At 40.3% G+C, this 14,396-nt stretch overlaps 1 protein-coding gene across 2 annotated transcripts; it reads right to left on the bottom strand.

Annotated features, from left to right (window-relative positions):
• Positions 1-809: 809 nt before the first annotated feature.
• LOC141013738 (uncharacterized) lies at positions 810-13,196 on the bottom strand. Of its 2 annotated transcripts, none has more exons than XM_073487578.1 (7): positions 12,230-13,196; positions 9,932-10,188; positions 8,712-8,799; positions 7,425-7,537; positions 6,639-6,791; positions 6,338-6,425; positions 810-1,035 (listed from the first exon to the last, which is right to left on the bottom strand). In XM_073487578.1, exons 1-7 carry the CDS (start codon positions 12,434-12,436, stop codon positions 997-999), a joined length of 945 nt encoding a protein of 314 aa, XP_073343679.1. In that variant the 5' UTR covers positions 12,437-13,196; the 3' UTR covers positions 810-996. The 2 variants fall into 2 exon arrangements, with proteins under 2 accessions (XP_073343679.1, XP_073343680.1); XM_073487579.1 differs by having other exon boundaries at positions 6,338-6,422.
• Positions 13,197-14,396: the final 1,200 nt, after the last annotated feature.

Here is a 14,396-nt window from a genome sequence, read left to right as displayed (position 1 = left end):
TACGTTTTTTAACAAAGTTACCTACCTTTATCTCAACATCATTTTTATTACAATGTAGGGTAATATTGACCTCGTTACACACAAAAAGTAATAACAATGTAATGTTAGCTCGCTAGTTTGTTAGCTACTGAGATGTCTGCAACTGGTAGAGATTGTTTTCTGCTCATTGTCCAGAAAAGGACCATAATACATTGACAACAGAGGGTTTTCATACCTTAATACTTCAGGGAGGGGGCCTGCAAAGTGATAGGGGCAAGCGGTGAATTGGGATTTGACGAAAGACTAAAGTCTAAATAAAAAAACAACATTTGACAAATTTTACACTACCTAAAACTATAACATGACCAAACATTTGCTTTGTCCGTAAACTGTTGTTGCCTTTACACCACGAGTGCATCATATGGTTCACATACTGAGTCCTCTGAGTTGTCATCATCAATCTGAGCCAGCTCACATCCCTTTTAAATTTTTGCTGACAAGTGAAAGCCAAGTGATAAGTGAGGAAATCTGAGATGTACCAGACTGTCAACAAGCACGGCTTCATTTTGGTCTAAACAACACGTTTGTTGTTTCCTCTGTGTACCAGCTGCTGCCGTGAGGACTCATTGGCACAACAACAAGAGAGAACATTCTCAGGTGCTTCAGCTTTAGTTAGTGGTGTTGATTAACAAGTCTGAATAATGGACAATTACAGGAAGACGTGACTTGAGGAACATGTGATGTGCATGTGTCACAGCAGAAAGGAGAACAGAAGCAAACTGTACAGAGTTTAATTCAGTCGTATATCATGAAAGCAGATTCTTTTCAAGACAAGTTAACAATAGTGGAAGAAAAACATTGAATGCATGGCTTCACAGGTATGTTTTTCCAAGTTTTTGTGGGTTTTTTTAGACAAAGATTGGAAGCTAACCACACACACAAACATCTAGTTATCTTCTGGTTTGCAGAAGGTGGGAAGAGAAAAAGAAGACGAGTCCTGGCTCCAGGCTTCTGTCCTCAAGGAGGTTTTTGGTATCTGTTGATAGGGCTCCCTGCCTGAGGACAGAAAAATAAACGGTAAGTGAAGATGAACAAAGACAATAAACATTCAGTATCTGCAGGAAAGGAAACAGAGAAGAAATACAGTAATGGCAGGTCAAAAGATTTCTAGATATCAAGGTAAAACTTGGTGGGTGATGAAAAGCAAACACATTTAATTCCAATATTTTCCTAAAAACTGCTGATCCACTTATCTTCTTGTCGCAAGCTTTGTTGGTCTCACTCTGGGCAAATGTTTTATTTTTTCAAGCAAACAGCATAAATCTGTGAGATCATGAAAATAACTTGGAAGATGGATCACACTGCTAGATGTAGTAGGTATTAAAATGGTGTTTCAACTTTTTGGATAAGTTCTGGCGACATTATATGACAAAGTAACATACAGAATGCCGAGATCACAAATGGAGCAAACTCTTGACAAAAAAGCCCACAAACACATCTGGCTTTTGTCTTCAGTGGGAACAGGTACAATCGAGATTCATTCCCAGGTCAAATGATACAACAGTAATCATGGATGTTTATTGGCTCCAAATAGCAGTGATGGAGACGTGACACCCGGAAGAACACTATGACGCACGTTGAAGCTCTGGACGTTAGTGCGTGAATATTTTTCCATTCGTCTGCGTTCGAGCAGCATTCAATCAGCATTGACTTTGGAAGAGAGACTGAAGTAAAAGACATGAAAAAGTAACCCATGTGTTTAATGTGACACAAAAAAGCTCAACTTCCCAGATATAAAGTTACCCAGATTTTCCATGTTGTGGGGCCCATGGAGCGTGCGCACTAGAGACTTCCACCGACCAAGCCAGCTAACTTGAACAGAGACAAAATGATTTAGCGATGCAGCTCTTCTAGACTTTCCAAATGGCCAAATTAGGATAGTGTAACAAGTCCTTTTTCACAGGGGTTGTGGCGCACACATAAATGTATCCACTTTTTTCCAGCCACTTGTTTCACAATGTAAGCTTACGGGAAGAAGTATTTTTGGGCCCCCGTGCATCACATGGGGCTGTTTGACCGATACAAAAATGAGCTTCGAAGCCCGGTGCTCTTCCTGGAGACTTTGAAATCCCAGCACTCAAATGTTTGTGGACAGGCCAGAGTAAAGTGAAATCTATTTTGAAGGCAGTTGAACTGGAATCCCAGCAAACTCATGCCATTTATTGGAGGTGTACAACAGGGTTACATAGAGTTTTACAGAATTTTAGTAACGCAAACAAATGTTAAACACATGTTACACATTTTTAGGCCAGATGCATGGATGTCTTGCAGATAACCAAAACCTTACCACTTACTCACTCCCACATTTCCGTTATTGTCTATTTGGACGTCAGTATCTATTTCATCTCTTTAGCAACTCAGACCGACACCCATGTCTGCAGTTTATCTAAATCATGACAAAGTTGGTAATGCGTTTTATCACGGTTATTTCCTCTCTGTCTCCGGCGATCCCCGCTCCTCCAGCTAAGTTTCCTCCCTGTCTCAGCTCTGCAGGGGCTGAAAAAAAAACATCACCCTGCATCATCTGCACTCAATCAGAATAATTATCTTGAGAAATGCACTGCAGAGCCTGTGAGAGGTGAGGGGAATGAAGCACAGAGGCAATCACCTCCCTCCAGTCATTATTAGTCATCTCTCTGCTGTTTTGGAAGAGGACCCGGGCGGCTTGGGAGGAAGCCATGTGCAGCCGACAGACAGACAGAGAAAAGGCCTGTCGTGACTCTGGTGCCCAGAAAGTATCAGCGGTCTCTCAAGGCTTTGGCAGCACTGCGGCTCCTCTGGGGACTGGCAGCACACGAGTATCAGCCTTATGTTCTGTCTGTCAGACTTCCTCTTATCCACACTGAACTTGTCACTCCGAAGACGGGGGAGCTTTTAAAAATCCCAAAGCGAGCACCTTTTGGGTTTCTAAAAAATCCTCCAGGAGGATGAAGCGTTGTTGAGAGCCTGTCAGGATTTGCGAACACTTCCTGGAGGAGCCCTTTGTGGGACATTGTGGGGTTCCTGTTTGATTGTAAAATGGCTTTGCAATCAATAGTTCCCCAAAGGCGTCCAACTTTTTAAAGCCGACAAACAGAAAAACTAAAACACTGATCAGACTCCTGTGCCCAAGAAGTAGTTTTATGAATGTCCTGGCAGCCCTACAAGTCCATGGGGGACTGGCAGTCCTCTTCAGATGAATATCTGTGTTTTGAATTTCTATTTCTCCCCTGAGATTTGCACTTGTCTCCAATCCAAAGATTTTTTTAAAACTAACTGGTCTAAAAGGTAGATGTTTTCTAAAAATCCAAAGACTTTATGCACTTTAGCCCTTAAAGATTCATGAATAAACCTTCATATCAGAGGTACAGTGTGATTTCTCTGTGATGAGGTCCTCCTGTTATTAAATAAAGACATCAAATAACCCCCTCAAAGCTTCTTTTCAGATTACAAGCATCTCCATAAATTCAAATAATCATTCTCTGGTGTCTTAATCTTGTCATTTTGGCCATAATTTAAGTTATGATAACATTTTACTACCTCAAGTAATTGCTGAAATCTGTGAACATGGTGACATCACTACAATAAAATCCCAAAATGAGAACATCAAAGTGTTGATAACTGCTGCATTTCTGATCCCCACAATGAAGTTTGTGTGTACGGTATTATTTTTGATGGACAGAATTGCCAAAAAATACAAAAATAAGACCCAAGTTGTAATATACTGGAACTCCTTTCAGAGGTAATCATTTTTATTGAAAAACTGTAGATTTCTGAAAAGGGGCTGATCAGATTAAGCTGTTTTTGTACCTAAAAATGTGTGTTTCCAGTTTATAAAAGACACTGATCCTCCCAGTTTACTGCAAGGTTAATAAAGTAAAGACCTAATTCAACAAGGAAAGGTCATAAGATATTTCAGTGATTCAAACTTTAGAGAAAAATGGAATCAAATGAAAACAAGCAGCTGATTGTGCCCTCTCCCTCCAACTCATCCGCATACCTCGTCCCAAAACAACTTGACTTTTGTAGCGACAGTTGCAGTGTACCAGACCGTTGTCATACAGTCACAGTTTGGTTGATTTTAGGCAACAAAACTTGGTTAGGAATAACGTTATGTACATTACATAAGTTAACTTTGTTACTAATTTTAATTAACTCAGTCTCCTGGGTGAAAATCCTGTGTTTGTCCGCCCCACCCTCCTCACTGTGAAGACTTTGTCGCTCTTTATACTCAGTCTCCTGCCTTCCTCTTTTGCTGCCATGATAATTAAAATGGCCACTGTAGGTCGCCGCCCAACAATGAATGTAAAATAAAAAAATAAATAAATGCACAGTCAACCTAAATGGTTGTTTTCTGAGGAAGACAGATTGCCAAGTAACTTACCCAGATTTTGTAGCATTTCTTAAATTGTGTTTTCATTCATAAAAAAAATAAAATATTTTGAACAGTAAAATAAGTTTCCATGCTTGAGAATATTCAATTTCAATAATGGTTGACTAATGTGCCCCCTTGTGGCTGTAAAGTGATATGGCAGTGTCATCTGCGCAGTGCTGTTGAACGCTGTATGAAGCTCTCCTTAAAATTCACTGCACAGACAAAATAAAAACACTGATGAGACTTTAATGCCCTTGAAAGATTTTTTGGGAAAATCCTGGCACTACAACAAGCCCACTGCAGACTGGCAGCTGTGCCTGGATGAATATTGGCTCTGTGCTTTGGATTTCTCATATTTCACCCCAGAGATCTGAACTCGTCTCTTTAAATCCAGAGATTTCAAAACACTGAACTGATCACTCTAAAGATATTGGTCCTTTCTGAAATCTTAATGAACCGTAGTCAATAGGTGAAACAAAATACGCCTGAAGGAGGCGGCTGTCCTCTCCAGGAAAAGGGCAGCATTGGTTTATTATTTCAACAGTTGAAAACAGCTCTTTTTAAACCTGCAGTAACTATTTATTTGGCCACATGGGGGCCGTGGAAACAAGTTGTGAACACAATACTGGCATATCCTCATGTTTTAAGTTGTGGAGATAATGGCACTGGTGTAACAGCTGGGCGAGTAGTATGAAGCTAATAGATATTTTTTAACACGATGTCGAGACATTTGGTGGCATGTTTTTGGCAACAGGATCAGATGTTTTTTGCGGGACATTGGAACGTTTTTTAGTTGTGTTTGTGGCGACAAAATCAGGTATTTTAGGCCAAGACGTGATCTTTTCCTGACCCTAACTAAGTGGTTTCTGTGCCTAAACCTAACCAGATCATAAGCACAACATTGTCACAACATAAAGGAATGTAAAGTGGCAACATATCTGTGGTTTGCAGAAACGTACATTGCCAACATTTATTCTGGCGATTTGGATGTTCATTTAGCTCCACAAACTCTTACGAAGGAGATGTTCTTTCACTTGGGTCTTTTTTAAGGAACGTTCTGCGGTTATCCAATGATTCGATTAAAAACTTTCAAGAAACTTTTTAAAGACAAAAACAAAGACAAGACTTTCAGTACCCATGAAGTTTCACAGTTCTGGCTGTATGACAACCCCTGTAGCGACTGGCAGTCGCACCCAGATGAGTATTACCCCTGTGTTTTTGGACTTCTTCTATTACAGCCTTCAGATCTGTCCTTGTCTTTCATCCAGAAATGTTTTTATATAGACGTGGTCGCTCTTAAAACCAAGAGTCACCGAGATTTTCTCACATAAGAGCAGCATGATTTTTGAATGAGTTGATGGAAAGAAAATGATTTTGAAACCTTTTTTCTGTTATTTTTCCAGCAAACGTCAAACATTTTCTGGTTCCGACTTCTGAAATGTGAGGATTTGATGCTCGTCTTTGTCATGAATGATAAGAAAATTGAATATCTACTGTATTTGTCTTATTTGACTTTTCAAAATAAAAAAATAATAGGTAGATTATTTGTTAATAAAAATAATCATTAGTTGTAGTCCTTCACATATGAGAGGTTTGTGGAAGTCAGAAGAACTGTTTTGGCTTCGTGTTTGGTTGCCAAAGAGCTCTCGGTGACCCCTGCAGTTACCTCAAAGCCTCTTTACTTTAAACAATCTACAGAAGACAGAAAAACACACTCAGCCGCCCAGGTTCAAGAGGCACCTCTAATTTCTGGAACAACTGACAGCGCAGTAACTCCTCTGAGACTTGGCAGCGATTCTCAGATGAATATTAGCCCTCCCTTATAAATCTCTAATACTTCACCCCTGAGGTTTGTGCGTCTCCCACCCACAGATTCCAAAACACTGAACATTTAGGCTACAACAAGACTTTGTGAAACATTTTGGAGAAAAATTAAAGTGGTACCTCGTTAAAGAGCTCCTCATACAGTGTGTTCGACTTCTCCACCTGAGACTTGAAGTCAATCTCTGCATCTGCATCCCATGTTATACTGCTTGAAAAGAAAGGCGGGTTGTAAATTCATGTTGACCTGAAAGCATGTAGGGGTGGGCCAAAGTGGGATATATATAAAAATGATGTGAGATGAAGAGGAATTTTGTTTTCTTTATTTAACGCCCAGTGGGAGGTTTTTAAAACACTCCAGAACTGATGTCTGGCACAAGACGTGAAGCTTTATCACAGTGATACGTTGTTTTTTCTACCTTACCTATCACAGCATTTAGTGTCCTGCAGAGGACAGAGGACGCTCTGTGAGGGACTGTCATCGTTTAACCTCTTCTTCAGTTTCTCAGCCTTCTTTTCCAACATGCTGACCTGTCGCAGCAGAGCTTCTCTCTCCTCCACCAGGCAGTTTTTGAATCTGTAGAAATAGAAGTATTTACGCACAGTGACCAGTGACAGCAGCAGCTGTTTTCTACTTAGCTCAGTTAGCTGTGCAGTTAGCGGTCCTATTAACTGATCTCCCTGCCCCAGCCCTAAAAACAACACAGTGTTAACACTCACACTCCCCCCAGTGCTCCAAGCTCTGAGTCCGAGCATTGGCACTCCATAAGACCACTAGCTGCACGGCTAACTGAGCTAACTAGCTAACGCCAACTACTTTAAAAACAAGTAAAGCTGCCCATCCATCATCCAACTGTTAATCACGGTTGTTTTCTCCATCATGAGGTTGAGGTTGCAGGAGTTAGTGAATAAATACAAATGTTGATTTTTTCCTTTACGCTGAAAATACGTAAGATTACCACATTTTTTCAGCCTAGGCCTGTCCAACTGACGCAAGTGAGAAGAGACAAAACACAAATACAGAAATTGCTCATGTGGAATAACCAGTCATTTTTATTTTTCTAATTCCAAAAGTTGGTTTTCTGGCACTTCAGTGTCCTTGAATGTCAATGAAGACACATATGAAAGCTCATCATCATCAGAATCATCATCATGTGTGATTGTAAAACTCAGTTCGATCAGGTCAAAAGTTCAGGGAGGAAGTACCGACCTCTTGACACAACACATCCAGTAGCGTTGCTGTTGACACAGCCACTCAAACTGCTCTGCCGTCTCCTGAAGTTTCCCCAGACTCCCCTCGTTCTCCTGCTGCAGCTCCCTCACCTCAAACACAAGACAACATCACAGGAAATAATGAGGACACGTGTGACTGATTGCACTGACTTGAATTTTCAAGTCCTTCATCTGGAAAGACGAGTGAATCCAAAAGGGTCTGATTTAATCTCCGACCCCCCAGACTTTCATGATAATTCACCGACTTGATTCACCACAAATAAATGTTCTCATGAAGTTCCTCACTGACACAGCGGCCTCTTGTTTTCTTCTCTTGGAGAGATAATTGTAGACCAGGATTTTTAGTCTGTTGTTTGATGGACTGGTTGAAACAGAGGCCAGGGAGGGAGTGAGTCTTTGAGGCCAAGTGTAAATTAAAAAAAAAAAAATCCTGACAGTGTGTAGGAATGTCTCACTAATGCCCAGAATCAACACACATTAATACAAAATGGGTGCCAGTAAACTCTGAGTTACTGTGTTCTCTGGGGTGGTTGTAGTTTGTCAAATTTGGCCTCTGCACATAAATTTGAACCTTGAGGTTTAATGTTTCATGAAATTAATCGTTTGAAATCGAACATCAGACTTGTTATTCGCTGTTTTTAACTGGCTCGCTGACACAGTGACCTAAACTAGCCTGAGAAAAGCATGAACGGTGTTAATCCATTACTTCTGATTGGAGGAGCTGGCAGCAGGAGGATGTTGTGCTGCTCCGTTTCTTGGCCGCACGTTTGACAAAGAGAAACGCTTCACATTCATTATAAAAAACATTAAAAGACCATTATTTATCGATTTATCCTCATCCAGAGAGACCAAAGCAGAACTAGTCCAATCCTGACATCTGCTGGACAGAAGTGGAACTACAACCACTGAGCAGCAGATTTCACTATAACTGTTTCTTTGATTTTGTTTTTCCTCCCATTTTCTGGTAGTCAGCATCAAGTGTCATACATCATTTGTATCAGGAGAACCTGATGTTTCAGTCTGGCTCAGTAAAATTCTTAATTTTAGATGAATTTACCAGATTTTTTTAAAAAAAACAGTCAAATTCGGTGTTTTTACTGCAAACCCAGACAGAAAAAATACATTTTTGTCAACATCCAACATTTTCTAACCAAGTTACAGCCATTTGGTATAATATTATATCATTATATATAATACATGATAATATTATTATGATATTATCCTCGAGCTGCATTTTTTTCTGTCCTCAGCTTTGTTCTCTCACCTCCTTCTGATGAGCGCTGCGTTTCTCCTTCAGCTCCTTCGTCAACGTTTTGTTTTTGTCTCGTAGCCTCTGCAGCTCCACCGTCTTACTGTTGGTGACAAATACAAAAAGATTTGACCTATTTTATCACTTTGCTTGTAGTCAGTTTAATTTGACTTCAATATTATTAACACTTATATAAAACCTATAAGGGCTTTCTAATCTTTTAAGTAACACTAATTACAAGGACCTTAATATAAAGTATTCTTTGAGTCGAAGTGCAACTCTTTGTTGTTTTGATTTCTCTTTACTCCAATAATGTTCCATTTTTATGTATTTTTACAGGTGTTTCTTCCACAGATCTACTGTATGTATTTATCAGTCACAGACAAGCACATGAGAATCATTTTCATGACTGTATCGATACATTCAATATTTGAGTCAATAAGAATTTTTATATGAACTTCTCTGTTGACGTTAAGATTTGTTTCATCTCCTGATTTGTGGGTCTGGAATCATGATGTGAAAACATATTCTGAGACTAAGCCAACTCTCCACAGAGATGTAAAGTCAGCAGATTGAGGCACGCCGCTGCTCACAGGGAGGACATTTCTGCTGATTCCAAATCACAGCTCTGAACTCAATGTATTTATTCAGTCTTGAGACTGAAACAAAACATTTTGAGATGAAGTTCTTCTCTGTGGGCTCGCAGCAGCTGGTGGCGGCTTCACTTGGCTTCAGTTTGCCGGAGATGGTAATCAAACTTTAGGTTTACAGTTGTTTTTTTGTTTTTTTTATCAATTCGAATGTTTCTTTTCTTCGTCTGCGGCCTTATCTGCGTTAATGTTCGTTTTTACTTTTTGCTCAGTTTTAACAGCTGGGTGGAACATGGAGGAATGTGCTTAAATCAAACCATCAACATTTCAACATGGTTAAGAAAAACAAGAGTGTGACACATTAACACATGTATTCATGTATTTCTTCCAAAAGTCAGAGCTGGAACAGGTCCTTGTCTGAAGCACAGTTGAGGTTTGTGCAACACTTTTAAATTAAAAGTTGTGAATAATTTGTCTAATTTGTTTTTATAATAATGTATCTATACAATAAATTAAATTTATAGATTTAGTTTGACTGCAACTAACAAATATAACCTCCTTTGCGACTATGGTGGCCTGGTGGTAAGGATGCATAACACATACTGAGATTACAACCCTTCTGTTGTCTGTCATTCTCTCTCCTACCTGCGGAGCTCTGCATGAAGGCTCTCCGACAGCTCCGCTCTGTGCTGGGCCTCCACGTGCAGCTCTGCCCGGAGCCTCTCTGCCACAACAGCTCTGTGATGGGCCTCGGCATGCAGCTCCTCCACTAGGCCCTCCAGCTTCACCTCAGAGCTCTGCAGACACAGCAGCTCTGAGCCGACCTGCTGCAGCAGCTCCCCGTCCCGGGCGCTCTCCTCCACCAGGAGGCCCACACGCTGCTGCAGCAGCTCCACCAGGTCCTGCAGGGGAGAAGCATGGAGATACTGAGAGTCTTTTTAGAAGAATGCTTTTACACACAAAATTCTACTTCATGGCTTTTATTGTTCTTTATTTTTTTACTACTATTTCATGCTTGTGAATGCATTCAAGAGCTTCATTTCTTTCTTATACAGATGCTTCCATAAAGGCACATATTTACTGTTTAATCTTCCATTACTCCATAGTTCCTGACCCTTTAAGATCTCCCTGCAGCTGTCCTGATCCTAGCATTATTATCTTGTACAGAGTGCACACTTGACATTAAAACACACCTATACAGAAGGTCAAAGAGTCTGTGACAAGCCCCAACCTGACGCTACATCAAGTCTTTGTGGTTAAATTGAGTGAGTCACACTCCAAATCTCTAACAAAATACCATCCAGAAGAGCTGCTCATTTGTTTCTCTGTATTCAAAATAAACAAACAGTATGTCAATTCTGCCACTAGGGGTCTCTCAATCAAAACAAAACAAATGACGTAAGTAGCGTGAGATCATTGAAGATGTTAGACAAGCGCCAGTGTTGATTAACAGCATATCCTCATCGGGAAAATGACTATGATCACATAGGTCACACAACTTAATTAGACCTATATTTACATTTCTTGTTAAGCAGCGACCTCTAGTGGCCGTAGTAATTATGACAGCAGAGAGCAGCAGGAGACCGTCGTTGTGTCCAGGGTGTAACCAAAAGTCTGCCTCTTGCCTAAAGCGAACCAAACTTCGATGGTGTGACGAATGTCCAGTTTGCCTGCTGCTGGTACGCTGCGACAGTCATGTTGTTTTGGGAACCGTGTTATATGTCGTTTGAGATCTCACTGGCATTCGACCTGTTCAGTCGTTTATGTATTAGATGTGTTGGCTGAAAATCCATGTGACTCATGCAGAAATGTTCACGGAGGAGGTCAAGTTATGTTTTGCCGTGTTCACTGACTTATCATGTGATGTTAACCAGGAAGTCATGGTGACAGGCGACCAAATGAAACGCACCGTTACCTTGAGTTAACGCACCGTTACCTTGAGTTAACGCACCGTTACCTTGAGTTAACGCACCGTTACCTTGAGTTAACGCACCGTTACCTTGAGTTAACGCACCGTTACCTTGAGTTAACGCACCGTTACCTTGAGTTAACGCACCGTTACCTTGAGTTACCTTGAGTTAACGTTCTCTGGTTTGAAAGCTTGGACATTGTTGGAAACATTCAGGATTAGGTAAGTGTACAACTCAACATTTCAACTCATTTTAATGTAGAAATGTTACACATTATATCCTATGAATGACTGGATCTTTCCTCTAATTGTATTCAAATCGTGCAGCGTGAGAAAAGAATAAAATCTCTCTTCAATCAAACTCGAGGAGCCAAAAACCCTTAAAGTTGGTAACCACTGCCAAAACCTCCCTATTTACAGTATGTTAACACTGGCACTTACTGGTAGCCTAATTCCAGTGTAATTTCAGTAATTGCAGCATAGGTGGCCCTCTGGTATCGTCATGGCTACATGGATTTAAATTATGGGATTGTAATGAGGTTAAACACTACAAGATGAAATGACACAAATTTAAAAAATCACTCCTTCAGGTAAGTGTTTCCAAACAAGCCTGTAATTGCCACACGAACACTGGAGGTTAAAATAGAGCTGAGTGTTGTTTTGGTGAAAGCTATCAGCTAAATCTGCAGCTCTATGGAGCTTTTTAAGTCTTTTTTAACTAATAGTTTTGGGTTTTATGGCACATTTACTGTCTGGTTCAATCTCAGCAATCTCATTTTCAGCAGAAGCATGCAGCTTTTTCAGAAAAGAAGGCTCTACTCTACATTTCTAGCACCAAATGGCAGACAGAGTTAGATACTAGCTGTTTAAAAAAAAAAAAAGGTTATGAATAGCTGCTTAAGAGAAAGTTGTAACATAACTAGATAAACGACCTCGACTTGCTTTGGTAAAAAAAACAAATAATGATATTATTTCTTTCTTCCTGCCTACAGATCAGCTTAAACCTCTGACAGACATCTTATAACCCAGTTCACCTGTTGCTGGTGGATCCTGCTGATGAGCTCATCCTGCTTCATCCTGAGCTCCATGTTCAGCTGCTCCTGGTGACGGAGTCGAGCGGTCGCAGCCTCCAGATCATGCTGCAGCTTCCTCTCCCGGTCTCTGGACACCAGGAACTCCCCGTCGAGCACTGCTGCAGCCACAGAGAACAGAACCAGAGTCAGGGTTGGACTGATTTTCATTAAAAACAGAAGATCTGCTGACTGTGTGCCACTTGGACATGAAAAAGTGTGTTTTTACTACCCACAGTTTAAAATAATGTTTGAAACCATAACACTTTAAATGTGGGGTTGTATGTCAGCCGCTGACACTTCTGGCAAAAAACTTTCCTCTCATTCCCACCACGTCACCTCAACACTGCTGTCACGACGGAGTTTAGTGTCTCTAATATAGTTTTTACACACATTTCTCTTAGATCTCTTTCGAATCATCAGCAGAGGTTGATAAAGGTCAGATTTCTTTATGTTTTTATAGTCTCTCTTCCCATGTCCTCGTCTCTTCCCGCTTGGTTTCTTATCTTAACTACAGTTTGCTCCTTAACAAAGAAACCCTTGACAAACAGAACTGACAGTTTGAATTACAAATATGTACATTGTCAGTGTAGTCCATAATTATAGTGTGGTTATTTAAAGGGACAGTAACATATTTTTCCTTTACCAGTGGTGCTATTTATCCATCTAGATTTATTGTTTTGGAGATATTGGCCAGAGAGATGTCACCAGAATCCAGCAGCTCACAGCACATTAACCTAGATTGAGAAATAGCACTATGTATTTTTTGATTTTAGGGTGAGTACAATTTTGAGGTAATTTACTTGAGTATTGAGATAATTGAAAAAATGCTGAATATCGGCCAGGGCTGATAATCGGTCTACCCCTAACACTCACAATATTAAAGAAATTTAAAATCAGTCAGTAAAAAAAACCAGAAAAGAAAACTGGAAAGTTTACGTGAATACAACCTGAAAAATCACTCTCAAAAACACACAACAAAGAAAGTAAAAGTGTTTTATTTCCCTTGTTGTTCTCCATAATAATTTCCTTATCATACATCTCTCTCTACGTTGAAGCTACGATATAGTCGATGATGTCACTGTGGTGTATTCTAACAGTTTTCATCAGATAACTCTATTAAATGTTGTTTCTTCCCTATTAACCCCGACACCATTAAGGCAATACAACCAGACGCACATGTCTACAGTCTATGAGGCACATTTTCACTTTCAACTCATGTTTGAACCAAGTTAATTTATATTATCCACTCAAACAACAAAATGCTAAAGTTTCACAGATACTAAAGACATGCTTATCCTACTACTGACAGCCAACATGAAGCATAAACACATACAAAAAGCAAGAGGTGTGAAGTTACTACAGTACTGTATGTCCTAGATTATACATTACATTAGATCACATTTCTCTCGTACAGTTTATTATATAATCTGAGACTTTGTAACTTTCTTTTTAAGGCAACATTAATAAAAAAGATGTGAATTAGAGACAGAAACAACATGACAGGAATAATGGCAGTTCACACCAGTCTGAACCAGTAACCTCCAGTAACATGTGAATGTGTAACTCTCCCCTCAGAGGTCAGAGTCCCGACCTCCTCGTCTTACCTTTATCATGAGCCAGCCGGGTGCACTTGGCCGTCAGATACTGGATCTGACTGTAGTCCTCGTCCCGGTGAGCTCTGAAAAACCTCTTCATGCTCGTCTGAGTCTGAATTTCTCTCTTCGATCTAAAGCTTCTTCCACCTTCCCATGATCCTCAGGGCACAGCAGGTGTGTCCCATAAGGTCAGACGGGACAGTGTTTTACTCTCCTGCACATGAAGTGTGTGTGTCCTAAAGAAGCATGCCGTCAGAGGGCAAGTTTAAGCATTAATCTGAGCGTCTGTTGTCATAACATGGAGGTGTGCTGCTGCTCTATGTGTGTGTGTGTTAAGGCCTGATGTGTTTTGTTTGGCTCGCTGCTTGAACAAATAGGAACCCCGTCACTTGTTTTTATGCACAAATTGAAGGTTTGATCTTATGTTATATGCAAATATAGTTTTTATGCCCGGAGGCTGTGAATCCTGCAGAAGAGAGCTGCAGAGAGTCGGGCATGTTGTGTCAGGCAGGCGAAGCATCTCAAAAGCAGCA

This window comes from Pagrus major, chromosome 18 (assembly GCF_040436345.1).
Source record: "Pagrus major chromosome 18, Pma_NU_1.0".
Taxonomy (NCBI): Eukaryota; Metazoa; Chordata; class Actinopteri; order Spariformes; family Sparidae; genus Pagrus; species Pagrus major.
The sequence above is the reverse complement of the archived record's forward strand: the minus strand, read 5'-3'. Positions and strand labels throughout refer to the sequence as shown.